The sequence below is a fragment of the Ursus arctos genome, unplaced genomic scaffold (assembly GCF_023065955.2).
Source record: "Ursus arctos isolate Adak ecotype North America unplaced genomic scaffold, UrsArc2.0 scaffold_15, whole genome shotgun sequence".
NCBI lineage: Eukaryota > Metazoa > Chordata > Mammalia > Carnivora > Ursidae > Ursus > Ursus arctos.
The window spans coordinates 6983080-7008026 of NW_026622819.1; the positions used below are offsets into that span (position 1 = coordinate 6983080).

The 24947-nt window shown below is 45.7% G+C and overlaps 1 protein-coding gene across 5 annotated transcripts in view; it reads right to left on the reverse strand.

Moving 5' to 3' along the window:
* Nucleotides 1–3710: 3710 nt before the first annotated feature.
* SEMA5A (semaphorin 5A) overlaps nt 3711–24947 on the reverse strand; it is a 477069-nt gene continuing 455832 nt past the window's right edge. For 4 of the 5 annotated variants that reach the window (XM_057312155.1, XM_057312156.1, XM_057312157.1 and 1 more), the window contains 5 exons: nt 22960–23130; nt 21023–21178; nt 19574–19621; nt 14846–15057; nt 3711–11253 (listed from right to left, as the gene is read on the reverse strand). In XM_057312155.1, coding sequence (XP_057168138.1) covers nt 11134–11253; nt 14846–15057; nt 19574–19621; nt 21023–21178; nt 22960–23130 — 707 coding nt within the window. In that variant the 3' untranslated portion in view covers nt 3711–11133. The remainder of the gene's footprint in view (nt 11254–14845; nt 15058–19573; nt 19622–21022; nt 21179–22959; nt 23131–24947) is intronic. The other variant, XM_057312158.1, reaches the window with a different exon arrangement.

The window sequence follows — 24947 nt, forward strand, 5'->3', positions numbered from 1 at the left end:
TTCCCTGCTCTCAGCGGCCTCCGTGTTACATTTTAGCAAGACAGGTATGATGGCTGATTTCATGCTCTACATTCACCCCAACAGCTGTGTGGGGGAGAAGCAAGATGGGAAGTGAAGCCTGTAAGTGCCGTTCCCCGTGCTCCATTTTCTAACCAAATGTGGGGTCATCAGATGATCTTTAACACAAGGTGATGACGATCTCTTTGGAACTGTGCGTGTCCCGTGCCCTCTTCAATCTCATGCCTTTACTCCCTTCAACTTTTCTCTCCACAGAAGACTCTGAGCACTTGAGGGAACAGATCTGGACATGAACCACACCGCCTGTCAGTTCATCCCCACCTTTGGGCACCATGGTGGAATACTGTGGGGTCCTCAACTGTGTGTCAACATGTGAATGTCTTGTTCTGTCTCATTAATTTTCATATTATCTCTAGATTCTAGAATAAGAGTGGGAAAACCTCCTAAATGCAGAACTAGGGCAGTGTTTGAGCAGAGGGAGTTGGATAAATGATTATCATGAAACATTTTCTAAAGAGCTCATAGACATTAAAGAGATTAATGATGACTGAGATTCTCAGCAGGGGTTTGAAGATCGCTGTGTTTCCTCCAGGTGAAGGAAAGCCTGCAACACGGAGGCTGGAAAGGAGGGCACTCTCGGTGGGGGTTTGCTGAGCTGGGTTTGAACCTGCCTCTGTGACGCACCTCCTGGGGTCTTCAAGGGTCCTTCCCTCTCTGTAAAAGTAGGGGACTTCACCACTTTCTCTCAGACTTAACTTCACACTCAAAAACTCCACTCTTTCAACAAAACAGATTCTTGGGACTTCCAGCAAGGAAGGAAACAGAGAAAGGAGGATAAAAATATGGAGATGGTCACAAAGGAGAATGGTGTGTTTTGAGGTGCTGGGTGAAGGGGGCCCTGTGAGCAGTGGGGTTGTCTTGCATCCACTCTCTGAAGGACTGTTTGTAGGAAGATTGGTAGGAGAAGAAAGGGATAAAGTAAGGGGGGGTAATCAGAAAGGGGAATGAAGCATGAGAGACTATGGACTCTGGGAAACAAACAGGGCTTCAGAGGGGAGGGGGGTGGGGGAATAGGATAGGCTGGTGATGGGTAGTAAGGAGGGCGCGTATTGCATGGTGCACTGGGTGTTATACACAACTAATGAATCATGGAACTTTACATCAAAAACCAGGGATGTACTGTATGGTGACTAACATAATATAATAAAAAATATTATTATTAAAAAAATAAATAAAAACAAAACAAAAAAAAATGAAGGGCTGTTTGGCCATCACTGCCCTGCGACAGGATTTTCCTGGTGGCTTGATGTGGCCGCCACCATGCTTCTCTCAGGGAAGGGTGAGGTGTGGCCACCAGGGGGTGCATGACCTCGGAGGGCACTAAGACCTGTAAGGAGCATCTACTGTAAGCAAGAAAGGGAAGGACAGCAAATCTGAGGGGGAGGAGAGGGAGGAAACTGAAGAGGAAGAGAACTCTGGTTGGGCATTTGCTGAGCGCAGGACTGTCACCCTCCTCCTGACTTTCAGAGGAAGGATGGCCTCTGACAGCTCTACTGGGATGAGCAGTTGACTCTGACCATCTCAAATCAAGCCCACATCCATTACGATCGGAAAGTCATAATTCAGCAAAGTTTTCTCTGCTCTCCGGTGAGACTCATTTTCAAAATATTAATAGAAGCTTTTCAAACGAGAGATGAGCACTTACAATTCTGTGTATTGTATGAGGAATATTTTACAAGGGTTCCCTTCGGACTTTCTTTCTTCTGTTACACTTTTGGTAGCTAGTCCTAAGAGCTTGGCACCACCTAGAACACACACCCAGCATTTATCAAATGCCGTTTCATTTCAGCCGTGGCCCTGACTGCGATCGCAGGGGTGAGGTGAGAGCTTCCGACTCTTCCCAAGAAAATGTATGCCAAGCTGATTAATGAGAGAATAGCCTGTCAGCATGGTTTTCTGTTTTGTTATATAAACAAAATCATATCTCCTCTAAAGATAAACCAAGGGTAATTCCAGAAAAATAATACTATTTCAGATACTATTTTAAAGACAATTTCCTTTTACATTAAATAGCTGCATTTGCGCAGTCAGGACGCTCAATCATTTCTGCTTTCTTCACAAGCTGGGCGCCAGGAGACACTTTAAATGGAAATTTACATTATATATTTCAAATAGGTCCAAAAAATACTTTAAATCGTATTTCAATTTTATTTTTTTTAAGAATGAAGTAGACTCTAAAAAGAAGAGCTGGTTACATAAGCATTGTGTGAGAGTGTCTAAGTAGCAGAATGGATCTCTGTGCATACAAAGATTCTGAGAAACAATCACAAGAAAGAAAACTGTGGTACAACACTTACTCATTTCATGCCCCTTCTAAACTGACAGCCAAACGTAGGTTCTTCGTGGAACGCTTTAAAATTCTAATTTTCATAAACTAGAGGTATTCAGAATCCAAACTGAATTGCTCAAGGATGGGATCTGGGTAATATTTAAAAGCAAAACAAAATACTCCTCAGATAATGTGCAGCCAGAGCTAATAACCTCCTGCATTGTCAATGTGCTCAACTGGGAGAGAACAAACGTCTCTAAGAAGCTTAAAGAAATTATTCTTTTGGGACTCTTTTAGCACCAAAGAACAGCCAACCTCCCAACCTTCTAATAGAAGAGAGGTCTTTAAATGGTGTAGACAGCCTGTGTGATCTGGGCAAAATACAGATCTTAAAAAAATTAAAAATTAGTATTTCATTCCTTGGGGTTAAAAACAGTTTAACCATTATAACATGCTTCACTATATATTTTTACTTTATTAATTGTGGCCTTCATATTAAATAGGTTCTCTCAGCTTTTTAGCCAATTAAAAATTTTATATACATATGAAATTACACATTTTTATATATACATATGTGAGCATACACACACACACACACACACACAGTTGGCCCTTGAACACAGGTTTGAACTGTGCAGTCCATTTATGCAAGGATTTTTATTTTTTATTAATACAGGACTGTAAATTTTCTGTTCCTCATGATTTTCTTAATAACATTTGCTTTTCTCTAGCTTACTTGATTGTAAGAGTAAAGTATATAATACATACAACATAAAAAATACATTGTTCATCGACTATTTCTGTTACTGGTAAGGCTTCCAGTCAAGAGTAAGCTATTAGTAAAGTTTTTTTTGGGGGGGTCTCAAAAGTTATACGGGGATTTTCAACTGCAGGCGTCAGCACCCCTATCTCCTGCACTGTTCAACTGTGTATTGAACAGTTGAGAGAGAGAGAAAGAGGTAAGGGGATCATGGATGCTGAGATATAAAATGTGGCTCTCACTCCACGAGGTTTTCCTGGGTCTGGCATCTTCTGTGTTCATGAGCCATCAACAGTACCTGATACCAACTTCTAGTAAATTAAAACCCTGGTTGGCTTTCCTGGTCACGTAGGTCCTGTTGCCCATAGAAACATTTCTAACACTCCTTTCCTGCACTGCAGAATCATCGTGAAGGTGGTGGGGCCGATCTTGGCCACCACTCAAGAGGCCGTGGGATCTGAAGAACAAACAGGACCTTGATAGGGGGTTGGCCCAGAAGGCTGTCCAGTCTTATTCTGATGAAACCCTCTTCACAGACCTGTCATGCCTTAGCACCTGTGGGGGCACAGGGATATTGAGGCAAAGAACAATTCCACTAAACCATTTCCTAAATGGTAGGATTTATTTCAATGCTCACATACAATTGAATGAGACAAACTATTTACATAAAACATAAGTACAAAAAATATAATACACTTTATACTGTACATAATCAGGATTCTCTAATTTTGTCCCCAAAAATGTTGGCAGATAGAGAAGGTGCAGAGAGGGTGCTATGGAGGATTGTACTCTTAGCGGCACTCAGGATCATTCTTCACGGATTCATGGTCTAAAAAAAGATGAACTGGTTTGGATTATAGAAACTGGCAATTCACCGAGAGCAGTGAGTGAGCACGGCATTTCCCCTTGTGTAATAACAGCTCATTTTATCTTATAGATATGTTTGCTTTCCTCAGAGTTGGGACTTGCAGCAGGTGTGAGTTGGTTTCTGCTGATCTGCGGGTAACCCCCCCCCACCTCTTCTCAGAATTTCCATAATTGATCCAATGCAGCAGCTCATGAGCTCCCTGGCTGGGATGCCACAGTAGGTATCTCAAACTGAGTTTTGAAAGCAATGTATCTGTCAGGTGTCATTAAACAACATTCTTGGATATAGACCTGGACAGCTCTCAAGTGAGCATTTAAGACCAATGAACTCATGAACAGAAAACATAAAAGGGAAGACTATTGGAAATTTGTATTACACATTTCTAACAACAAAGTTTTTGTTCAAATGAAACCTTGAAACCTGAATGTAAGGACAGAAAAGAAGTGCACCCAATGGCCCAGTGAAGAAAGTTCTGGCAATTCACGAGGATTCCAACAGGGCAATCGAAACGGGTTCCTCATTCAAAGGAAGGGAAAGGCAATGCTTCCTCATCTAAAGAGTGTCATTATGATTAATACATATTGTCTTTTAAAAATTAATTTTAAGGTCAATAACTTTCTGCAAGTTTCCCAAGGGCTGAAGTTGGCTTTGGAGAAGGTTCAGTGAATAAAAATGAAACAATCCCAAGTAAGTTTATTTTGCATCACAGAACAGCAACAGCAAATTAACACAGAACGAGGCATTTAATTTCATAACATCTTCATAAGCCACATCAAGGGGCATGACACACAAGCTTTGTTACCCACTTCTGAAGAATCCTACAATGGACCAAGTTTGTGAGTTTTCTTTTCAGATGACATAGAGTTTCGGTGGTGAATGGAGGTGCTGGGGATGAAGGTTCAAACTGTGCTTTCCTTCAAAGGGCAGAAGTTCAAGTTCAATGTTGGCCAACAGTCATGGTATAAGAAAAAACACCTTCAGCAGAGAAAACACCATCAGCTTTCTTAATCCAAATCAAAGTTGACAACTTTGTGTACTTGTAAGCAGTGTTGACATTGACTTAAAAAAAAAAGTACACAAAGTTCTGGATGGTTCTCATTCCACTCAGTGTATCTGTGCCTGCTGTCAGCAGCCTGATTTTCCTCTATCTGTGGACTTGCCTGAAGAGGGACAGTAACAAACACTAACTTCGACTGGCAGCACACCAGCATCCCTACTAGAGACCAAACTCTAAGGTGTTTTGTGGAAGATGTATAACTAAAGTGATGTCACTTTCTGGAGGACTGAGACCAGAATAACCTGAACCCTGAACACACGTCTGCCCCTGTTCCGGTGCCACACGCCCTACTCAGTGGGGGGCAACATCATGTCTAGGATGTGCTCCTCGGTCATTTTCCATTCCTGAGTTCAAAGAGACATAGAAGAATGATTTTCTTCAAAGTGTAGCCAATTGATCCTCCGCTTTGAATTGGAACCAAGAATATCCAGATGAGATGATAAATCACCATCTCAAACAAGGCACTGGCAACTTTTCATGGGAAATTAAACCATCCGCACTTACAGAGAAAGGCTAACCATGCTTTCTTCTCAGAGACACGAGAGAAGGACAGTTTGGGATTTTCCAGAATCCAGATTTTGCTCCCGGCTTGTATTTATCGAGCATTTGAACCAGTCTGAACTACCATTCACCTAACACTTGGACTATTTGGCATTAAGTTCCCATGAAGCTGAAAAAGAATAGGGTCATGTTCCAACCACTGGCCTCAGATTTCTTCCTACGTATAAAGAGATGGAATGGATGGCACTGGCTGTCCAAAATGTTGGTTTGAGAAGTGCCACAGAGTGGTTTTCTCTCTCTACTTTGTTCCTTTCAGGTTTTAAAATATCCTTGGCTACTTAGCCTCATCATGTCAGTACAGGAAAACCTGTTTGCTTGAGCAAAAATTGACTCTGACTCTGGTCATGAGTAATAAGCTCGACTGCTTTTGATGGCAGAACGAATATGATCTTTTGCAAATACTACGAGGCAGCTTACTACACTTGCTGTAGGCTCTGAATTTGGTTTTGACGATGTTCTAAGTCCCTGTGCAGCGTAAACTACGTTTTCAAGAGAGAACAATCTCCATCCCTGATGCTTTTGTAACATGTATCAAATTTTTGATAATGCAAAACATGACAGATGAAAAAAACCTTGATCCCTCTGCTCCCCAAAATACGTATAACAGATCTTTAATATAAGTCCATAAAAAAAGGAGTACAGAATAGTCATTATAGAAATCCCTGCCAATAATCCAACATTGCATCTTGTTCATTACTTTTCAATTTCCAAAGGGAAAAGCAAGGATTCCAGCATTTCCCTGTATTTTATCAGGTTATCAAAACAGAGAACAGGAATACCTTGAGTCAGTATTTATAGAGTTACAAAGCATCTTTCAATCAATTATTATTAATGACCTCAACAGGAGAGAACAGCAGAAATAAATTCCAAATCTTTTATCTTACATGGTAATACACTGTGCAGTAACTGGCATTCTTTTTTGTGCATTCCTCTGGTCAAAGTGACTGTTATTTTACGTTCTCCCTTTTCACCCCCATTGTCCAGAGAAGCAAGGCGCTTAGCAATGGCTTTGTTTTCTGATAACAGATAATCATAGGTAATCAAATCTGCAATGTTATGTCCACATACTCTCACTGGGTGACAAGAATGACCATGATGTAATGGAGACATGAGAAGGGATGAATGTATCGGGCATGCCAACACAGTCCACGAACTCCACTTTGCCTCATCTTAAAAAGAATAGCAAAGAGTTTGGGTATGAGTTGATTTAAGGTTCTCATTATAGTTTCCACCTTCGGGAACACTGATTATTGGAGCTGGAGGCTCAGGGACAGTCCTGCTCTGTGGAGAATGGCCGCTTTGAGGCAGAAGCAGTTCACTGTATGCCCCTCCCCCTCCACTGGTACCGTGGCCCCTGGATGGGTGCCCCAGAGCTAGCTTTGGAGATGGAAAGGCTGAATTCAATGGAGTTGCCCCCAAATGCCACACACCAGAAAACCCCAATGGAGTGTAAAAGATCCTGCTGAAGGTTCTTTGACAGTGTCGGGGACATGTCCATGATTTATTCTAAAAACAAGTAAATGGCATAAAGAAGCATAAAGATACTCTTGAATTCAGACACTACCAAGACTGCCCCTTCCGTGCACATTAAGGGGGTGTTTATGCAAAATTAGCTAAGTGCAGACTGGATGTATATTTAGCACGAAATCTCCTCTGATCTGCCCTTACACACTCACGCATCCTGTAGGTAGCCCTGGGGACACGGAACTCCCCCGCTGACACTTTGTCCCTAACTTGGAAGGCGGTCTGACCCACGGATTCTACCAAAGCCTCCAGTGGGAACACTCACCCTCCTGGGCTTTGAGGCCCACGACTCTCGCTCTGGTGCAGACAGAGAAGGAAACAGCCCACCCTCGGCTGAAACTGCAGCCTTCTGGACTGTCGGTCCTGGAAGAGTCCCGGCATCGGACCCACAGAACCATGCGTCCACCCATCCCGGCTCCCCACCTGGGACCGGCGCTCACGCTGGCTCGGGAGCCACTGGGTCCCCATTTTCTCGGTCCCCTACTAACTGACCTTTTCCCACCTTTGCTTCTCTTCTCTTTGGCATTTCTCCGTGAGTCCGTGGGGCCAGACCCTGGTCCACCCCAAGCACGGGGCGGCCCCTTCCCAGGGACAGGGGCCTCTCAGGGGCAGGGACACGTGTCCCCCACCGTCCACTCTTCTGCAGTCCCACCCCGCACACACACAAGGAAGCGCCACTTCCCGGCAGGACGCACCTGAGCGGGCTTGCTGAACGTCCCCGCAGGAGTGGGGCACAGTGGCCTCCCCGAGGCAGCAGGGACACAGGCCTCCAGCGAGTTGGGCAACCGTGCAAGGAAGCACCTGGTCTGCTGGCAGAGGGGCTTCCAGGGGGCAGAGCTCCTCCCAAGTCACAGTCCCATGGCTCAGGGGTGATGAAGTCCTCTGGCTCATGCCAGCCACTGGTCCACAGCGCTCCTTGGGGAAAGCCATGCTGTGTTCTCCTTCCTAGGACGCAGGCCTCCGCAGATGGCGCTGGACGGGGCCTAGTCCAGTCTGGAGAAAGGACCCTGCGCAGCCCTGCGGCTGGGAATCACTTCCAAAGATTTAACGTGAGCCCCACGAAAGCCAGTTTCCTAATGAGAACCAGGCAAACTTCAACCATATCAGAAATAACACTGGAGATTAAACTGTGATTAGTGTCATTTGATGTTAGGTTCAGAGGGGGTGCGGCTGAAAAATATGAGTCCCTATCTCTGCTGCTTGTGCTAGGGAGGGAGGGAGGAAGGAAGGAAGGAAGGAAGGAAGAAGGAAAACAGAAGGAAGGAAAAGGAAAAAAAGATAAAGATAAAGAAAAAGTCACTCAGCAACTTACAATGTTACCCACGGGGAATGGCAAACATGGCAGCCTCCAGGAGAGCTGCTTTAGTTAGGAGGTCCCCCTGGGTGTGGGAGGCACCCCGTGAAAGCCCATCTGGGGCTCAGGCAACAACCGGGGGTACGGAGGGGAGGCACACACCTACGAGCAATAGCCACAGAAGGATGGAAAAGCAAAAGTTACTCTGTAGCTGCTTAAAATAGTTAATATACAGTTAAAATTCTTCTTAACCAACTGAAATTCTGTGAAATATGGAGAATGTGAGAGAGACAGAGAGAGACAGAGAGAGAAGCCAGAGTAATTTTTCTTTGAGTGGAGTGTCAGGGAACAAAGGCGAGAGCATTTTTTTGCAGTGATAAGCTCCAGGATGTTATAATCAGCAACATGAAAATTCCGCGTGGAGGGTGGGGGCTGCCCCCAGGCACTGCAGGAGGACTGAAGTCCAGCGTGGACAGCATTTAACATAATATAATAAAAAAAACATTAAAAAAAAAAGGAAGCTTCTAATCGGGTCCAGTGATGTTGTTCAAAATATTAGTATTCTCTTTCCGGGGGAGAGAAAATGACCTTTAGAGCTTAGAAAACATTGGGGGGGAAGCGTTCAAAATCAATCATAATGTGCTTCGTGGACGTTCTTCCTAAAGCAGAGTGGTAACACAAGGGGAAGCATCCAACCCGAATCCAGCTGAGGACCAACGAGGAAACCCTCCGGCAGAATTCAGCTCCTCACCACAGCCTCCGGCTCTGCGTGTCTAAGCAGAGCGGTCTCCCGCAGCGGACACGCCGTGCGGCAGCGGCACCCGAGGACTCCCCGCTGGAAGGACCCAGAACACCTTTCAGGTGCAATGTCTCTGACCTCCCGGAGACCCCCTGCCGTTTCAGCTGGAATTTTAGTAGAGTGGCTTCTGAACATCTGGGTGTGTGAGGATATTTTCAATACAGCAATACTCATGACTACACGTGGGATTTCCCCCAACGCTTTCTGAAATTGTTCCTTTGAACTGGATAGGTAAAAACACGTGTGCTAGTAAGTCCGTGCTCCTCAAAGCCCGCGCTGCGTGTGTCCACCGATCTGAAGGGTCGCTGCCGGAGAACGTGCCCTACTGTCCACGTAGGTCTTTTTCGCCACACCCACCGGCAACAGATGAACAGTTCCGATCGTGTTCTTACTTTCAAAAATTATTCAACCAACTGCCATGTATTATTTATCAGTTGTTTCTGAGTAGTTTCTCCCGCTTTTTTCCTTTGCAGGGACTTCTACAAATAGCATGATAGCGCTCTGAACTGCTTAGTGGGGATCAATGCTCAGAACCACAGGGATCACGGAAAACCTTACTTCCCTGCTTTCTCAAGGTACATCTTGAAATGCTGTTGCCTCCGTGCAGGCAGAAGTGGAAGGGGGCGGAGGGGAGGGCAGCACTGAGATAGAGAGACACAAGGCACCAGAACGAAACGGCTCCTCCTCACCTGACCTGGAGGCCCCAAATGACTGCTGGGTACTCGGGGCGCACTTCAGTGTGTCCATGGATGGGCTGCAGAAAGCTAGTTTTCTTTCCACGTAATGCTCTGGGAAGGGGCTGATTGCCAGACACTAGTTTTATCAGGAGATAGAAAATAAAAAGTTGCTTCTCCTTCACTGTCAGTTCTTTCAATCCTTTCTATAACATGGAAAATTTTTAAAAAGTTGGCTTCAATTATATTTCAAAGTATTTTCAATACGTTCCCTCATTGGTGTCACCAACGTTCATGCTCTTTCCTTGCAGGGAGAGAGAGGATGAGGAAGATATCCAAATGGTGAACGAGTGGTGGTTTTACAGATGGCTCTTCAGGATGTTACTGTGCACCGGACAGGTGGGCTTCCAGGCCAACCACGTGACAAGGAGCTCCCTGGAATGCTAGGAAATCCACAAGTGAGAACATGGCAGCTGGCCTTGCAGCATTGCACCGAACGCTGGCCCCTTCATCATGTCTGAACCTCCGGTCTTTAAGCTCAACTGCACCAGGGATAACACAGGAACTGCATCAAGACCAAAGGAGGAATGACTGTGTCACACCACATACCATCATCCCCTCTGCAGACACAAGCCAGGGTGAATCCCTGCCCCTGCCCAGGCGAGAACCATTCCAAGTCCAAACACACAAGTTGCTTCCAAGGATTCCACAGAATTATCCAGGTTGGGAAGATGGGAAATCCATGGTGGATAACTGTACAGCCACATTCATATCCTTCGTTTTATCAAATACCATGAACCTGACACTCCTTGTGGAGGGAGGCAGACTCTCAGCGGAAGCGTCTATTTTCTTGAACTAAAACATCATGAAGGTTTATGCTCAAGAGAAGGAAGACATTCCTAGTTCTAAAGACTCCTTCCTATGTGGGTCGTACATTTATTAAAAAGCTCAAGAAAACAACTGACTTGTGAGAAAAATGGACTGAACACAATAAAAAAACAAAACAAAACTTTACGCCATGGCTCATTCAACAATGATCAAGCATTTAGACCAGATTTTCACGACATCGTATTTAGATTTTTGTTGCTTTTAAGGATGTCTGTTTTTGGCAGCAATGGGACACTCACGGCTTGAAATGCACTTGAAATGTATTCAAACTTCATCTCTGAAGTCTTGGAAACATGGGCAGTCATGGAGCGCAGGCCTTGAGGAACTGGGGGGTTACAAGAAGCCAAAAATATCACAGCTATTAGTACTCATCGTAATTATTGAGATCTGTAAAGTAGGCGTTAGAATAGGTCTTCCCAGTAAGATGTGGGTTGAAATACTTGTTTCTTTCCTCTAGGATCAAGTTGTTTTTGTTAAATGCCTATAAAAAGTAAAATAATAGAAAAAAAGATTTAAGAATACTCCATAAGCAGTACGTCGGAAAGAGAACATAATGAGGGAACAATTACGTTGAATATGAACTCCCTTCTGAGGCTCGATTGTTCTAAGTGTGATTTCTCACTTACTTGCTTCTTCACCTTATTTGCCTTCCTGAGGACCTGTTTCATGACCAGAATGAGGTTGGCAGTTTTTGGTAAGTAGATCTTGAGAAATCCAAACCTTCAACAAACCTAAAACTCCAACGATCTCAAATCAACAGACACTTTGAGTGCTACGTAACTGAGTAAAATTTAAGCAGCTTCCTGATTATCACGGACAGGTACAATGATAAGAGATTTTGAAGGAGCTTATTTAAGTAAATGCATGGAATTTCAAATGGCTTGATTTCTTTTCATTGTCTACATTTGTTAGCAGGTGAGCATGTGATGAGAGAGCAGCCACTCCAAGTAGCCACCTGGGCATTTTGCAGCCTGGCAAGCCCGCTCAGACCCAGCATCTGCACGTTTACCTAAGGACCCCAGTTTAGTGTTCCCACCATAAGTTCCTGGTTTGCTTTCCTGGCGCACCCCTTTTTTTTTTTAAATTTATTTTTTTTTATTTAAATTCAATTAGCCAACATATAGTACATGATTAGTTTCAGATGTCGTGTTCAATGATTCATCAGTTGCGTTTAACACCCAGTGCTCATCACATCACGTGCCCTCCTTAATGCCCATCACCCAGTTACCCCATCCCCCCCACCCCCGCACAATCAGTTAGAATGGCTAAAATTAACAGGGAACAACAAATGTTGGCAAAGATGTGGAGAAAGGGGAACCATCTTACATGGTTGGTGGGAATGGTGGGAATGCCAGCTGGTGCAGCCACTCTGGAAAACAGTATGGAGTTTCCTCAGGAAGTTAAAAATAGAGCTATTCTGGGACATCTTTTAAAATAACCACTTAGAGGGGCGCCTGGGTGACTCGGTTGAGTGTCCGACTCTTGATTTCGGGGATCTCAGGGTCCTGAGATGGACTTAGCGGGGAGTCTGCTTGAGATTCTCTCTCTCCCCCTCCCTTTGCACCTCCCCCTCCTCCACTTGCACATCCTCTAAATAAATAAATAAAATCTTGAAGAAAATTAAGAAGTAAAATAGCCACTTAAGAGCTGAGCCTCCAAAATCTGAGTGATGTCTGCCCCAACCACCTTATAAGTAACAGGTGCCTGCTGCCCTCTCTCTGTCTCTTGCTCACTGCTGACCAGGGATGGAGGACTGCCCTTCCCCAGGCTCACTGGGATGGGTGAGTAATAATCCTTGGGACCTGACTTCCTTTGAGTGAGTGCACTGAAACTGTGCCTTCCGTCAAAACAACCCTGGGGTTTCTCCTTCCCCAGAGGGGCAGCTGCCCGCTGATCCCATGTGGCCTGGACCTTCTTATTCAGCAGGCCATAATATGCATATTATTGGGGGGGCACAGCTATGGGTCCCCCAACACAGGCTACTGTAGCCACTTCTGACACGGATGTCCTTCTTTATTAAGTCATTAAAGGCACCCACCAACACTTTCAAAATGCAAACTATGCCAGGTTGACGGTAAATACTAGAAGGACTGACATAAAGATGTCAGAAGGTTGGCAGAGGCCAACTGTCCAGGACTGGTCAGGGCAAGGTATCAGAAGAAAGTTCCAGAAAGATCATTAGAGACTAGGCAGCAGTCAGTGCCCTCAGAGCCCTCTGCCCTCATAGCAATGACATTTCTTATTATCTTGTGTGGGTCCTGTGAGATCAGAAGTGACCTCAAGTGAGATCAGAAGTGACCTCAAGTGAGATCAGAAAACCAGCTAAATTATCTTGAGACACTTGACATAACACAGGTTGATAGATTGGAATCACACTCAGAGGAGCCCCATTCTTGGGTTCTGAAGGCTTGTTTGAAAGGTTCCTGTTCATAAAAGGAGCTCATGTTCCCCCTCATACTCTGGGCGCTCAGTGCTGAGAGGGTATGAGGGGCGTGTTATCAGTGCCTGGTGCTTCCTTCCCTGGCCCCAGCACGTGATTAGCATCAGGTGCTGATGGGCTCTGGATCCCGGTGTAAGCAAGGGCCATGGGTAAAGGCCAACTGGCTCTGTCTCTGTCCAGGTGGTGGAGAAGGGGGCCTCGTGGTAGGAGGGAAACAAGAGAGGACACTATGGTCCCCAGGACACAAGACCTTCCAACCACCTGAAGTTGCAAGGGCTGAAGACGTTCCATCCTCCCACATGGGAAGGAAATCAAATTTCAAAGGAAACCAACATAGCAGAAAGAGCGTCAAAATGCTCCCTGGGAATGTTAAGGGGAACCACCAATTTAAGAGGAATATCAGAATGAGAACGTCCTTCATTCACGTGGGTGGTAGGGCACGTGGGGTGAAGTCGACAGGAGCCCTGGATGCCCTTCCAGCTACACCCCCGACTCCTGTATGTTATCCCGTTTAATCCTCACAACAGAGATACGGCAGTACATTTTGCTATACCCATTTTAAAGATGAAGAAACTGAGGTTCAAAGAATTAACTAACTTGTATTCTAAACCCTGACACACAGTGCCTCAGATAAAAACCACGTTTATTTTGCCAGCCACTATTCAAGGCATTTAGTGTAACTATTTCATTTCCTTCTCATGATCTCCAATTTACTGAGGAGAAAACAGAGGCTCAGTGAGGGTGAGTAACTGGCTTTATGTTTACCCAGCTGGTGGCTCATGGACTCAGGTCTGCCTGGTCCAGAGCTCATGCCCTTTCCACTCCTTCTTCCTCAGAATGAGGAGACAGGCCATTGACTCTCTATTTCTGGGTCGAGCACTGAATTAATCACCCACTGAGAAAACGTAACAGAACACTTCGTCCCACACCAGTCACACAGCACGCGAAGCTGAAAACCTTCATTATGCATAAAAATTATTTGAAGATAATCTTTATAATAATGTAACAATTTTTCTCAGGATGCGATCCTGGTGATTCCTGCAATGAACCCGGATATCAGATTACCCCATCCTGGTCCTCATTACCACTGTCGGGTCTGTACAGGTCTTCAGCCTGGAGCTCTTCCCTTTAGCAAGACCTCTCTTTGGACACGGAAGGCACAGTGGAGGCAGAGCTGGACATTGGCCAATGACCCAGTATTTTCCAGCATTGTACTGTTGCTGTTTCCAAGTCCTATTTTTTTTTAAAGATTTTATTTATTTATTTATTCGACAGAGATAGAGACAGCCAGCGAGAGAGGGAACACAAGCAGGGGGAGTGGGAGAGGAAGAAGCAGGCTCATAGCGGAGGAGCCTGATGTGGGGCTCGATCCCATAACGCCGGGATCACGCCCTGAGCCGAAGGCAGATGCTTAACCGCTATGCCACCCAGGCGCCCCCCAAGTCCTATTTTTAACCTACTTCCCAATAGAAGGTGCCATCTTTCTTGCAGGTAAAGCGAAGCTAAGATGGCAACTCATCATGAGAGGCACCTGGTACCTTGCTCTCCACTCTTTCACTGAAGCCACCACCCCTGAGCTTTGCCAACAGCTCCCAGGGGCCCTTCCTTGCCCGTCTGTCTGCCGATCCCTTACCTTGATGGCTTCCACCGAGTCGTACTTGTCCAGTTTGTTGATGTGGTTAGTTATGCTGGTGTTGAGAGGGGCGGGAGCAACAGGGTGGATGACGGTGGCGTCGTGGGATTGCTGCTGGTACCGCTGGCAGTAGGTGTAGACGAGCAGTGTAAGGAGGCAGCCCAGGATGGAGCTGCTCAGCCCCACGGCAATCATGTGGAACATATTGAACTCTGGGAAGACAGCATCAAAAGCGACGCTACTTTGGAAAAGAACACACCACTCAACAGCTCAACGCACTTGGATGAAAAGAGCAAGACCAAATAAAAGGCCCGTGACCTTCCTTTGAAATGTCATGGCCGCCAACACGCTCCCCTGCAGGGAGCACGGCATATTTTCAGCACATGCTCTTACGGGCTACAGTCAGTCTTTCGGAGGTCACCTTAATGTACTAGCAGAAGCAGTTTTTTCTTTAAGGGATTGTACAAGTCGGCTCATGTGTTTCAAGTGCAGCGTGATCTCTGGTCTGGGGGGTTCCTAGAGAACACTTGTTCCATGCTCCCTAACAGGCGGAACATCCCAGCCTTTAGCATACATGAACAAAGTGAGAACGCATTGACTGCTTCCAATTTTGCTCAAAATGACTGTATTTTGGAGACCTTATAAAGAAAATGATTTATACCAAAGAAATAAACGGTTTGTGCCAAGGGAATAAAATATGATCTTCTAATGTTTATGAAACAACCCTCTTTTACGTTTTTTTTCTATTAAATAGCATCTTTGGGTTATTTTCCTTGAATTATGCATACAAGATGTCGAAAAAATGAGCAGACGTGGATTTATATCTCTAATATGGGATTGGCTTGAGGGACATCAAGGTAACATAACAAAGACCTTTGTAATGTCTGAGACACAACCGCAAAGCAAATAGATGTCCATCACGTGCTGATGGAATACCGTACAATGAAGGTTTCAAGCCTTTCAAGGAATAAAGACAATATCTGGGCAATGCTCACGAAGCTGGGCTCAGTGGAAATCAGGTGAAGCAGAACATGACCTTACTTTTTCTACTCCGTGTTGGTGCCATGTGGCTAACCTGTCGCCTGTGGTTACTGGTCTTATCCCAGCACAGGACACATCCCAAGGACTGGCTTTCCCCCATGGTGTCCCATCCATACACCACCAGGGGGTGCAGTGTCACCCACACTCTTCACTGATCTGTCTGTCCATCCTGCACCCAAATAGAACCATTGGAAATGCCTGCCAGGCACACTGGAGACATCAGGCGAATCACACAGCCACAGAGAGAGGTCCCCAGGCTCTCAGGGAGAGAAGGCCTGCAAGTCTGTCCCCTGCACCCAGGCCCTGGGATGGTTGCCCCTCAACTACCCTGGCTCCTGCTTGAATCTGCAGCAGAGATGGGGTACCCTCACTGTCCCCCAACACCCTGACGTCGTCCCTTTGCTGCTCCCAGATGCCGCGTTCCCGGGACTCCTGAGAGATGGCACTGCTTCCCCAGGTAAGCAGCCGGCATACATAGAGGCTGGGTTCACTGTGAGCTGCTACCCCCTCACTCCTACTCCATTCCTAACGCAGGCGTCCAATGGCTTCAGCATCAAGCCCTGGATAATCCAGGTAGACGTTACTAGAATATTCCACAAGCATCACCTGCTCCCCCACATCCACTGGTTTTTCACTTCTTGATTCTTTGGTCCATGGTTTAACAAAATGGAAGCAGTTCATAAATCTCTGACCTTTCCTGATTTTGTCTGAAGCCTCCAGAGCTGGACAGCACCCGACCTGGGCCAGTTGGACAAAGCATCCAGGGGGCATCCCACCAGCAACCGCCAGAAGTGTCTACTGTAACACTGAAGCTACGCTCAAGGGAAGCGAGAGCACATTTCACACGTGCTGTCACTGTTTTATACTTCAGCCATTTTGACTCCCCAGGGTCAACGCATCTACTGATAAAAGTCCTTTCTGTCGCACTGATAACAGTTTATTATAACATGTGGAAGATGTATGATGCCCGCCATATGCAGATACTTTGTCATTAGTCAAATGAATCATGCCTGCAGGTGCCCGGGGAAGGCCGGGGCCAACTGACATCTTTATGAGGATTATATAGTCTTTGTGTCTCATGAAACTAAAAATAGCTAAATTGAAAAATTTCAACAGGCGTACATTTTTCTGCATAGGGAGAAATAGTGTCTATTAAATCTCTTTTGAATTTGCTTAGTGTGGCTCTTTGCTTTGAACATGCTTTTTTTCTTCCTGTTGTTTTTGGTCAGGAAAGCTGGAATAGAAACCAGCGATCCAGTTGGCTCAACTGGATGATTTCCTGTACAAAATTTGATTGATTTCTCTTCAAATGGAAACCAAAAAAGACATCTGTGTTGTCTCCCTAAACATCCCAAAACATTTTGCTAGGGGTTCTTTTTACCCATCAGCCCAACACCCAGACCCATATGACCTCTGACTTGCCTGTGTGTCAATGTGAGCAGCCTAAACATCGAAAAACATCAGTTCTGAATATTACAGAGTAAGGAATGTCTCTATGATTTAATCAACAGCATGTCAAGGCTTGACTTGGGGTTGGGTAGCCAATTAGCCCATCTGACTCCGACACAAGAAGCAGCGTTTTAGGATGGGAATGGACTTTGCACCATGTTCTCCCAGGTGCTCAAGGCCCTTGAAGGTCTCCTATATCCTAACCCAGAGAGGGCTGGCTGGGGAAAATGGTTTTTCAATCTCTGGCAGGCATGGAGGGCCAATCAACTCTGCAGAGGTATCAGCTGGTTGATAGTCTTGGCCAAGTTCTGTCTTGGCCTCACATAGGACATGGACACTCTTAAAAACTGCTTCACTTTGGACCTTTGCTGCCTCCGAGGGCAGCAGGTGTCCCTGGACCCTGAGTGTTGTCCAAAACTGTCTCCTGACCAGGACTGCTGTGGCTCCAGCCCTCCAGACACAATCCTCCCAGATACCCACTGCCAAGATCCTTTTCCTGTGGTACTCTGGCCTTAAAGCTCCCACTCAGATCCCACTGCCTGGAGCCAAACTCTGGCTCCATTGTTGACTACCTGCGCGAACTTCGGCCTGTGGCCTCATCTCTCTGACTCTTACCGACCTTAATGCCAATGACAGTGCATGGCTGCAATTCACAAAACCAAAATCTCTGGAAATGGATTGTTCATCACTCACCTGGCAGCAAAGCATGACCTGACCCGACCCTTCAGCTGCAGAACTAACTAGAAAGGCAGGAGGAACATTAGCATTCTCTGTGCCCACACTTCACAAAGTATCATGAAAGAGACTGGTTACAGAATGTAGACCTGGGCACTGCAGAGTGTTACATAATAGACACCAAAAGCCCCCTATGACCCAACTGAAATCTGAAAAACGCTGAATTCTAAAACCTTCCTGTATCTCCAAAGGTTTTACACTAAGGAACTGTGGGCCGTGGCACCTACACGAACACTCTTTGTGAAGATCAAATAGGATACTTCTTGCCATTTAATACAGTGGTATAGAGTGACTGATCCAAAAATATTAAGGGACACTTACAGCTAGGATTTATTTTATGGGAACTAGTGACTGTTCATCTTCCAGCTGGATCCCAAGTCAGTGACTGCCCCTCTGTGAGCTTGCTGAACCGATGTAGGGCAGACACCAGACACTGTGTTTCTCAGGCACTGGGGTCTTTTATGATATGACTGCTGGTTCCAGAAGGGCTGGGGCTATTTGTGTCCCCACGGTCAACTCAGTGCCCCTCACAGAGCTCACGGAGTGGGCGCTCCGCAAAGATTATTAAATGAACAGATTAACAACTAACTAAACAGAATGCATCAGAGAGTGAGCTCTTAATTAATGTATTAGTAACAGTCAGTACGTTCCTAAAACATGCCCACGAAGCTCTGGATTCGGATTGAACATAAAGACTGGAGCCTCTGGCTGAGCTTCTACAACTCCCTGGTGGGATGGATTATGGTAGGAATGGGCATTTCTAGGTCACCAGCCACACGGATAAATCTGTGGTCTTGGTGTGGATATTGGCTCCGATTAACCAAGGTCGACAGAACATGGGCTTTGACCAGTGGACAGTCAGTCCCTCCTGCCCAGACAAGGTAAACACGGGCAGTCAAGTCCAAATTTAGCATGAACTGGAACCAGAGAAGGTGAGTTTTGTCATTCAGGTTTGCAGAAAGTTTAAAAACCACCTCGAGAGATGTAGGTATAACCTTATACCCCATTACGATGTCGTCACTCCAACAGTCTGGGGGCTTGAGGCTGGCTGCCATGTGTTTGCACTATAAAGAAGATGCTTGAATTGAGTTTTACTCATGAGAAATTTAACTACAGCTAATATCAAGATCACTGGTTATTAGCTGTGCTAATGCTGATTAGCATCCACCAAAATCCCCCGAAAAGCTTATTAAGCCACAGAGTGCTGGGCCCCACCCAGAGAGGTTCTGATCGTACAGGTTGAGGCAGGGCTTAAGGATCTGCACTCCTCCCACCTGCCACGGTGATGCTGACGAGGCTGGTAGATACTGCACCCGAGACCCACTCATCCAGATGTCAAATATTGACTACCCGCATTCACACCACCGCAGCGTAAGGTGTTTGGGTCAAGGGTTTCTCCAGTCTGTTTTTCTTGGGCCAAACATCAGATGAAACATATGGGAAGAGAAATGATGGGAAAAATCTCAGAAATCAATTAAAAATTAGTTAAAAAGAGGAACTTACCCCCACACCGTTTCTCTTCTATGCTACTGGATCTTGCCACAGATACTTCTGTAAAAAAAAATAAATCACGATGTGTAAAGGGTGTTGGGAAGAAAGAGCACATCAATGAGTCACTTACAGAATGTCTAATGATTTTGTGTTTTATGTGAGTCAAAGCTCTAAAAGCCTGATTACTTGTTTAAAAAAAAATTTATGTTTCTTTGTTTTAACCAACCTGAGATATATTTGGTCAAGGTCATCTGTATTGGGAAGGAGTGAGATTCATTATCATGGAAAGAAAAGGCTACGATCCTTTGGGTTGAAACCAGGGCAATGATTTCAAAATAAGGCCAGAATATGTGCTGATTTTCTGTTACCATATATTCTGCCAGCTGTGGACCCCACAGTCCACAGTGTTTGCCTGGGTGTTCCCGCCTCTGAGCAAAGTCAGTGTTGTCAAATTCCCTGCAGAGGGCACCAATCTACGAGCTCCAAGGGAATTGCCAGAACAAATAAAGCCCCCATTCAGCACCCACTCATGCCTTTGGCCATTACACACATTAAATACCCAAGTAAAATGCCAACGAGAGAACAGATCCTGGAAATGTTTTAACCTACAAGGATCAAACACCATTTCAGGAGACCGGAGATGGTATTCTTTCCTGTTTTGATTTTTCAGTGGGTAACAAGAATTAGCAATATGCCTGTGGTCAAAAAGGAAAACAACACAATAAACACTTGCAGTTCTATACCATACATGATGGAGGTACTTTGTAAGATGAATGCTAATAATTTTCTCTAAAATATGGTTACCTTTTCCATACGTAGAAGAAAACAAGGTAATTACCTATTATTACCTTGTAGGAGGTTGGTCTCTGCCTTGGTCCACATCATTGCCCTAACATCCACAGTGGACATACACAAAATGACTTGGAAGTATCTAACACCATGCCTACATATGGCAGGTGACTTGCTATCATCAGTAACTGAACATCAGTTTCACATGGAAAAGCCCCGTAGCCCAAGGGCCAGCCAGTCTCTTCTCCAAGATGAGACCCATGGGACATTTCCACCTTCCCAAGTAAACCAAGGTTGCATAAAGAATTGGCCTTTTTCCTCTGTACAAACACATGCACACAGCACTGCAAAGGCATTTAACCTAATGTTAAAATAACAAGATAATCTATTTTGATTTTTTGAGCAAAATCATCTCACTGTGTTATAGTCAGTAAATTGTAGGAGATATTGTGCTAAAAAAATTCTTAACACTCATGGCTTAAATTCAAGCCTACACCCACAGTTATCTGCAAATCTACTGTCTAATTACCTTGAAACCACAAGAGTTGATAGAATCATCTCTGTTTCACCAAACTAGACCTCAAAGGACAGATATAACTCCCACCTATGACTCATTTCCTCTCTAAATGATGAAAATGATTTGGTTACACTGACAAGCCTTTCTGCCCTTACCTGGGATGAAATTGGAATCAAAAACACATGGCCGGCTCTCGGTGGTGTTTCCAGAACACTGGCTGCCCGCAGGGAACAGAAGGATGCACTGGCGGGCACGGACCTGGACTCCAGACACGTCGCACTCAGACCAGTCTGACCACTCCGACCAGCTCTCTGAAATGACAGGAAGTGGGGAACGAGTGATAAAAACGTCTCCTGAGATCAACCCACCTGGAAGCACCACAGGTCACACACGACTTTAAATTTTCATATTACATTTGTAATGGGGCTGTGTATAAATAAGATGGACATGTATCTTCTGGGTACTCCAGTCAATAAATTACATGTGGGCATGAATAAAAGAGCTTATAGACCTTTGATCAAAAATAATGCGCTTTTTTATTTATTTATTTTTTAATTTTTATTTTTTTTAAAGATTTTATTTCTTTATTTGACAGAGACAGCCAGCGAGAGAGGGAACACAAGCAGGGGGAGTGGGAGAGGAAGAAGCAGGCTTCCAGCGGAAGAGCCTGACGTGGGGCTCGATCCCAGAACTCTGGGATCACGCCCTGAGCCGAAGGCAGACGCTTAATGACTGCGCCGCCCAGGCGCCCCTAATGCACTTTTTAAAAATCCATGTTGTTTTAATGTTTTAAAGTCATTGTAAGGGGACACTCAATACGCTACTTCCTGAGGTCCAGCTGTGCAGAGACGGTCAGTGGTCAGGAGAGAGAAATCGTCAGTGCAGACCACATTTCCCACCGGGCCATGCCCCTCTGAAGAGCAGTCCTCAAACGCTCTCCCGCCTAAGTTCCTATGGGCCTCCGAGCTCGGGCAAGAGAAATGACGGTGCAGGAATGAGAGAGCCCTGGTTGCTGAGAGGGGTTTCCAGCTCCTACAAGCACCTTCCCTTCTGTTACGAAAACAATTCCGCACTCGATATGCCAACGTCAGGCTGTACGTGAGGGAGAATTTATTGTATCCCAGGTTTATTGTGGCCTACGTGCCTAAGATCCGTGCACGAGTCTGGGTTAAGGCCCAAAGCTGAGTGATCTAAGATCACTTCACCCTGAAATGGAAAATTCATTCTGATTCGTTAAATTCACCCAGGCTTATGGATGTGTGAAAAGAAAACAACACTCATTATTTAAGTAAGGAGGTCAAAAAAAATGTGCTCTTAGTATTATTTGAAAATATCGAACAAATTAAAAAGGTTTTTTTTTTTAATGCAGTTTGCTTTTTTCTTCTTAAATTTCAGCATTGTCTTTGCATTACAGGGAAAATTTGGAAATCAAACGTGTGCCTGGATCCACCGTTAAGTAAAGAGGTTACGTTTTTCCTTAAAAACATGTAAAGTACCAGGTTTGGGGATAACTGTGAAGAATCTGGTTTCTAGGCAGTTTTTCAATACAAATGGAACCATCTAGAAAGAATCGCAGGAGCAAGGTAAAAAATAAAAAGTTCGAGTGTTTTCATGTCAAAGTTAGACTCAGAAGAGGGTGTCTCATTTTCATTCCAAGTGGCCTCTGCGTGTCAGGACAAAGCAGATTACTGGATGAGGACGTTGCCACAGTGTACCCACTGGGCCCCTGTGTTACCTAGCCTCGGAGCCTGGATCCCCTCGAGCCCCCGGACCTGAGGCCAAGTCCTCCACAAGGGCTCCCCTTGCTCCCCAACCAGATTTTCAGATCCCATTACCAGGTTAAACCTTTTACTAATGCATTGTGATGCCCCGTGTCTGTTACTACTTGCAACACTTCGGCACGGCGAGAACTATTTATTCTACTGTAGACCAATGTGGTATGATGTCATTTCAAGGATAAGAGTGCAGGATTGAGGTGTTTCCTTCTTTCGGTATTTGCCGTCATGGGGTCTCATCAATTTCACCCTTTGTAAATCAAGGGAGGGAAGGGGCGGGGTGAGCCCAGAGTCGTGGAAGCAGGCAGGCCGCTTACCTGGGCAGGGCTGGGTGTTGCAGAGTGCCTCCTCCGTGTGAAGCCCCAGGCAGATGTCCCCTCCGTAGGCTGGCGCTGGGTTTGTGCACGAGCGGGTCCTCATGTAGTGCCCACCGCCACACGTCGCCGAGCATTTTGACCAGGAAGACCAGCAAGACCAGACGCCATCCACTGGGAAGGGACACAAAGTCACAGCACTTCTGAAACCCCGATCTGACCCATCCGATGCGGCCGCGGACCGAACGTGCCCTACACGAAGGCCTCGATGCACACCCCTGGCCGCTCACAGGGCTGTCTGGGCTCTTCCTCCTGGGGACGAAACCAGCTTCGCCTATTTCTCCCTATGCTTTCTCAGCTCCTCTTACTTCTAAACATATAACAGGCAAGCATGCAGAGAGCCGAGGAGTGCCAGGTATGTAATATAACGCCCCAGTCCCCGGGAAGGACCACGAGCCACGCTGTGTGTCATTCACGGGCTTCCTTCCGACCTGGATTACAATGCTCTCCACGACAGGGGGCTAGAGAAAAGCTAACAGGTTCTGGGAGGAACTGTGAAAGGCGCTCTGGGGATGTAGGCACCAAACAGCCAAACGGAGCATGAGCCGCGTTGACCTGGCAGTGGGTTTATAGCAGGGACTACAGAGACGAACCCCGATATCCACAGCCAGACCGGGATGTTTACAGAGGAGAGTTTGAGTTTTTTCAATGTGCACATGAGGCATGAGGCTTGCATGACTGCCAGGCACCCGGAGCATGTCTCCCGTTTGCCCCAGCCCGGGCTCCTGATAGCTGCGCACGGGCCTCCTGACCGCCGGCGCGGGTGGCCGGCCTGGATGCGGGACCCTGGTGCTTGTCCTGTGTTAGCTGATGTTGCTGAAACTGGCCCCTCACGCTGGCTGCGGTCTCTGATACTGTCATATCTGACCCGCTATTTATCTACCTCCTGAACGATGCTCCCTCTTGCTAGCCAGCCCCATTTCTTGCTGAGTCCCAGAGCAAAGGTGCAGTCAACATGGCCATGAGACTCATCGGTGGGCAAACACAGCCATCACCGCAGCTCAGGACATTAAAAAGCTGATGAGAGACTCACTGTTACCTTATGTACGTAGTTTCATAGTTTATTTCCTCTGTATACTACATAAAAAGAAAACAGAACGGGGCGCCTGGGTGGCTCACTCAGTTAAGCATCTTACTTCAACTCAAGTCATGATCTCCGGGTCCTGGGATTGAGCCCCTCATGGGGCTCCGTGCTCAGCGGGGAGTCTGCTTGTCCCTCTGCCCCTCCCCCTGTTTGTGTTCTCACTCTCTCTCACAAATAAATAAATCTTGAAAAATAAAAACCAGAAGCAATCATGAGAAGCAATGCCAAAGTCGTTCAGGACGCAAGGTTGTTTTGGCTAAAATCACAATGTTTGTATTTTAATACACCCACCATGACTGAATACATCTTTGTAGAGTAATATTTTCCTTTAGATCTAGGCATAGGTAAAAAAAAAAAGTGCTTTCGAGAAACATGAGCAGAAATTTCATTTTTATGATATTTTTATCTGCAAAAAAGTAAAAACAAAACAGAAATGAAATATTTGAACCCAATTTTAAAGTGAGTTTGTGATTCAGAAGTTTATACATTTTCCCTAATAGGCAATAAGCTGGATCGGGAAGCACCAGGGAGCCAGTCAGTTATCTGCCACTGGTTGTAATACCAGTAAAAGGAGGCAGAATTGTAAACGTTTCAAAAATCCTCTTCCATATCTATCCTTACTGGGAACATGCTTGCTGGCAGTTTTCTCTGTCTACACCCTGAGCCGAAGCTTGGTCTCAAGCACATGTGCCTGCACCCCCCAAAGGAAGGTGCCCATATGTCACAGTGCCTTAGAATAACAGGTGCCAAAGAGGTTGGGTGTCTGAATGTACACAAGACAGTCTGGCTCAGAAAGACTCTTGTCTCATCTAGATGGTGCTGGAACCTGACTTAGAACCAACCGTGG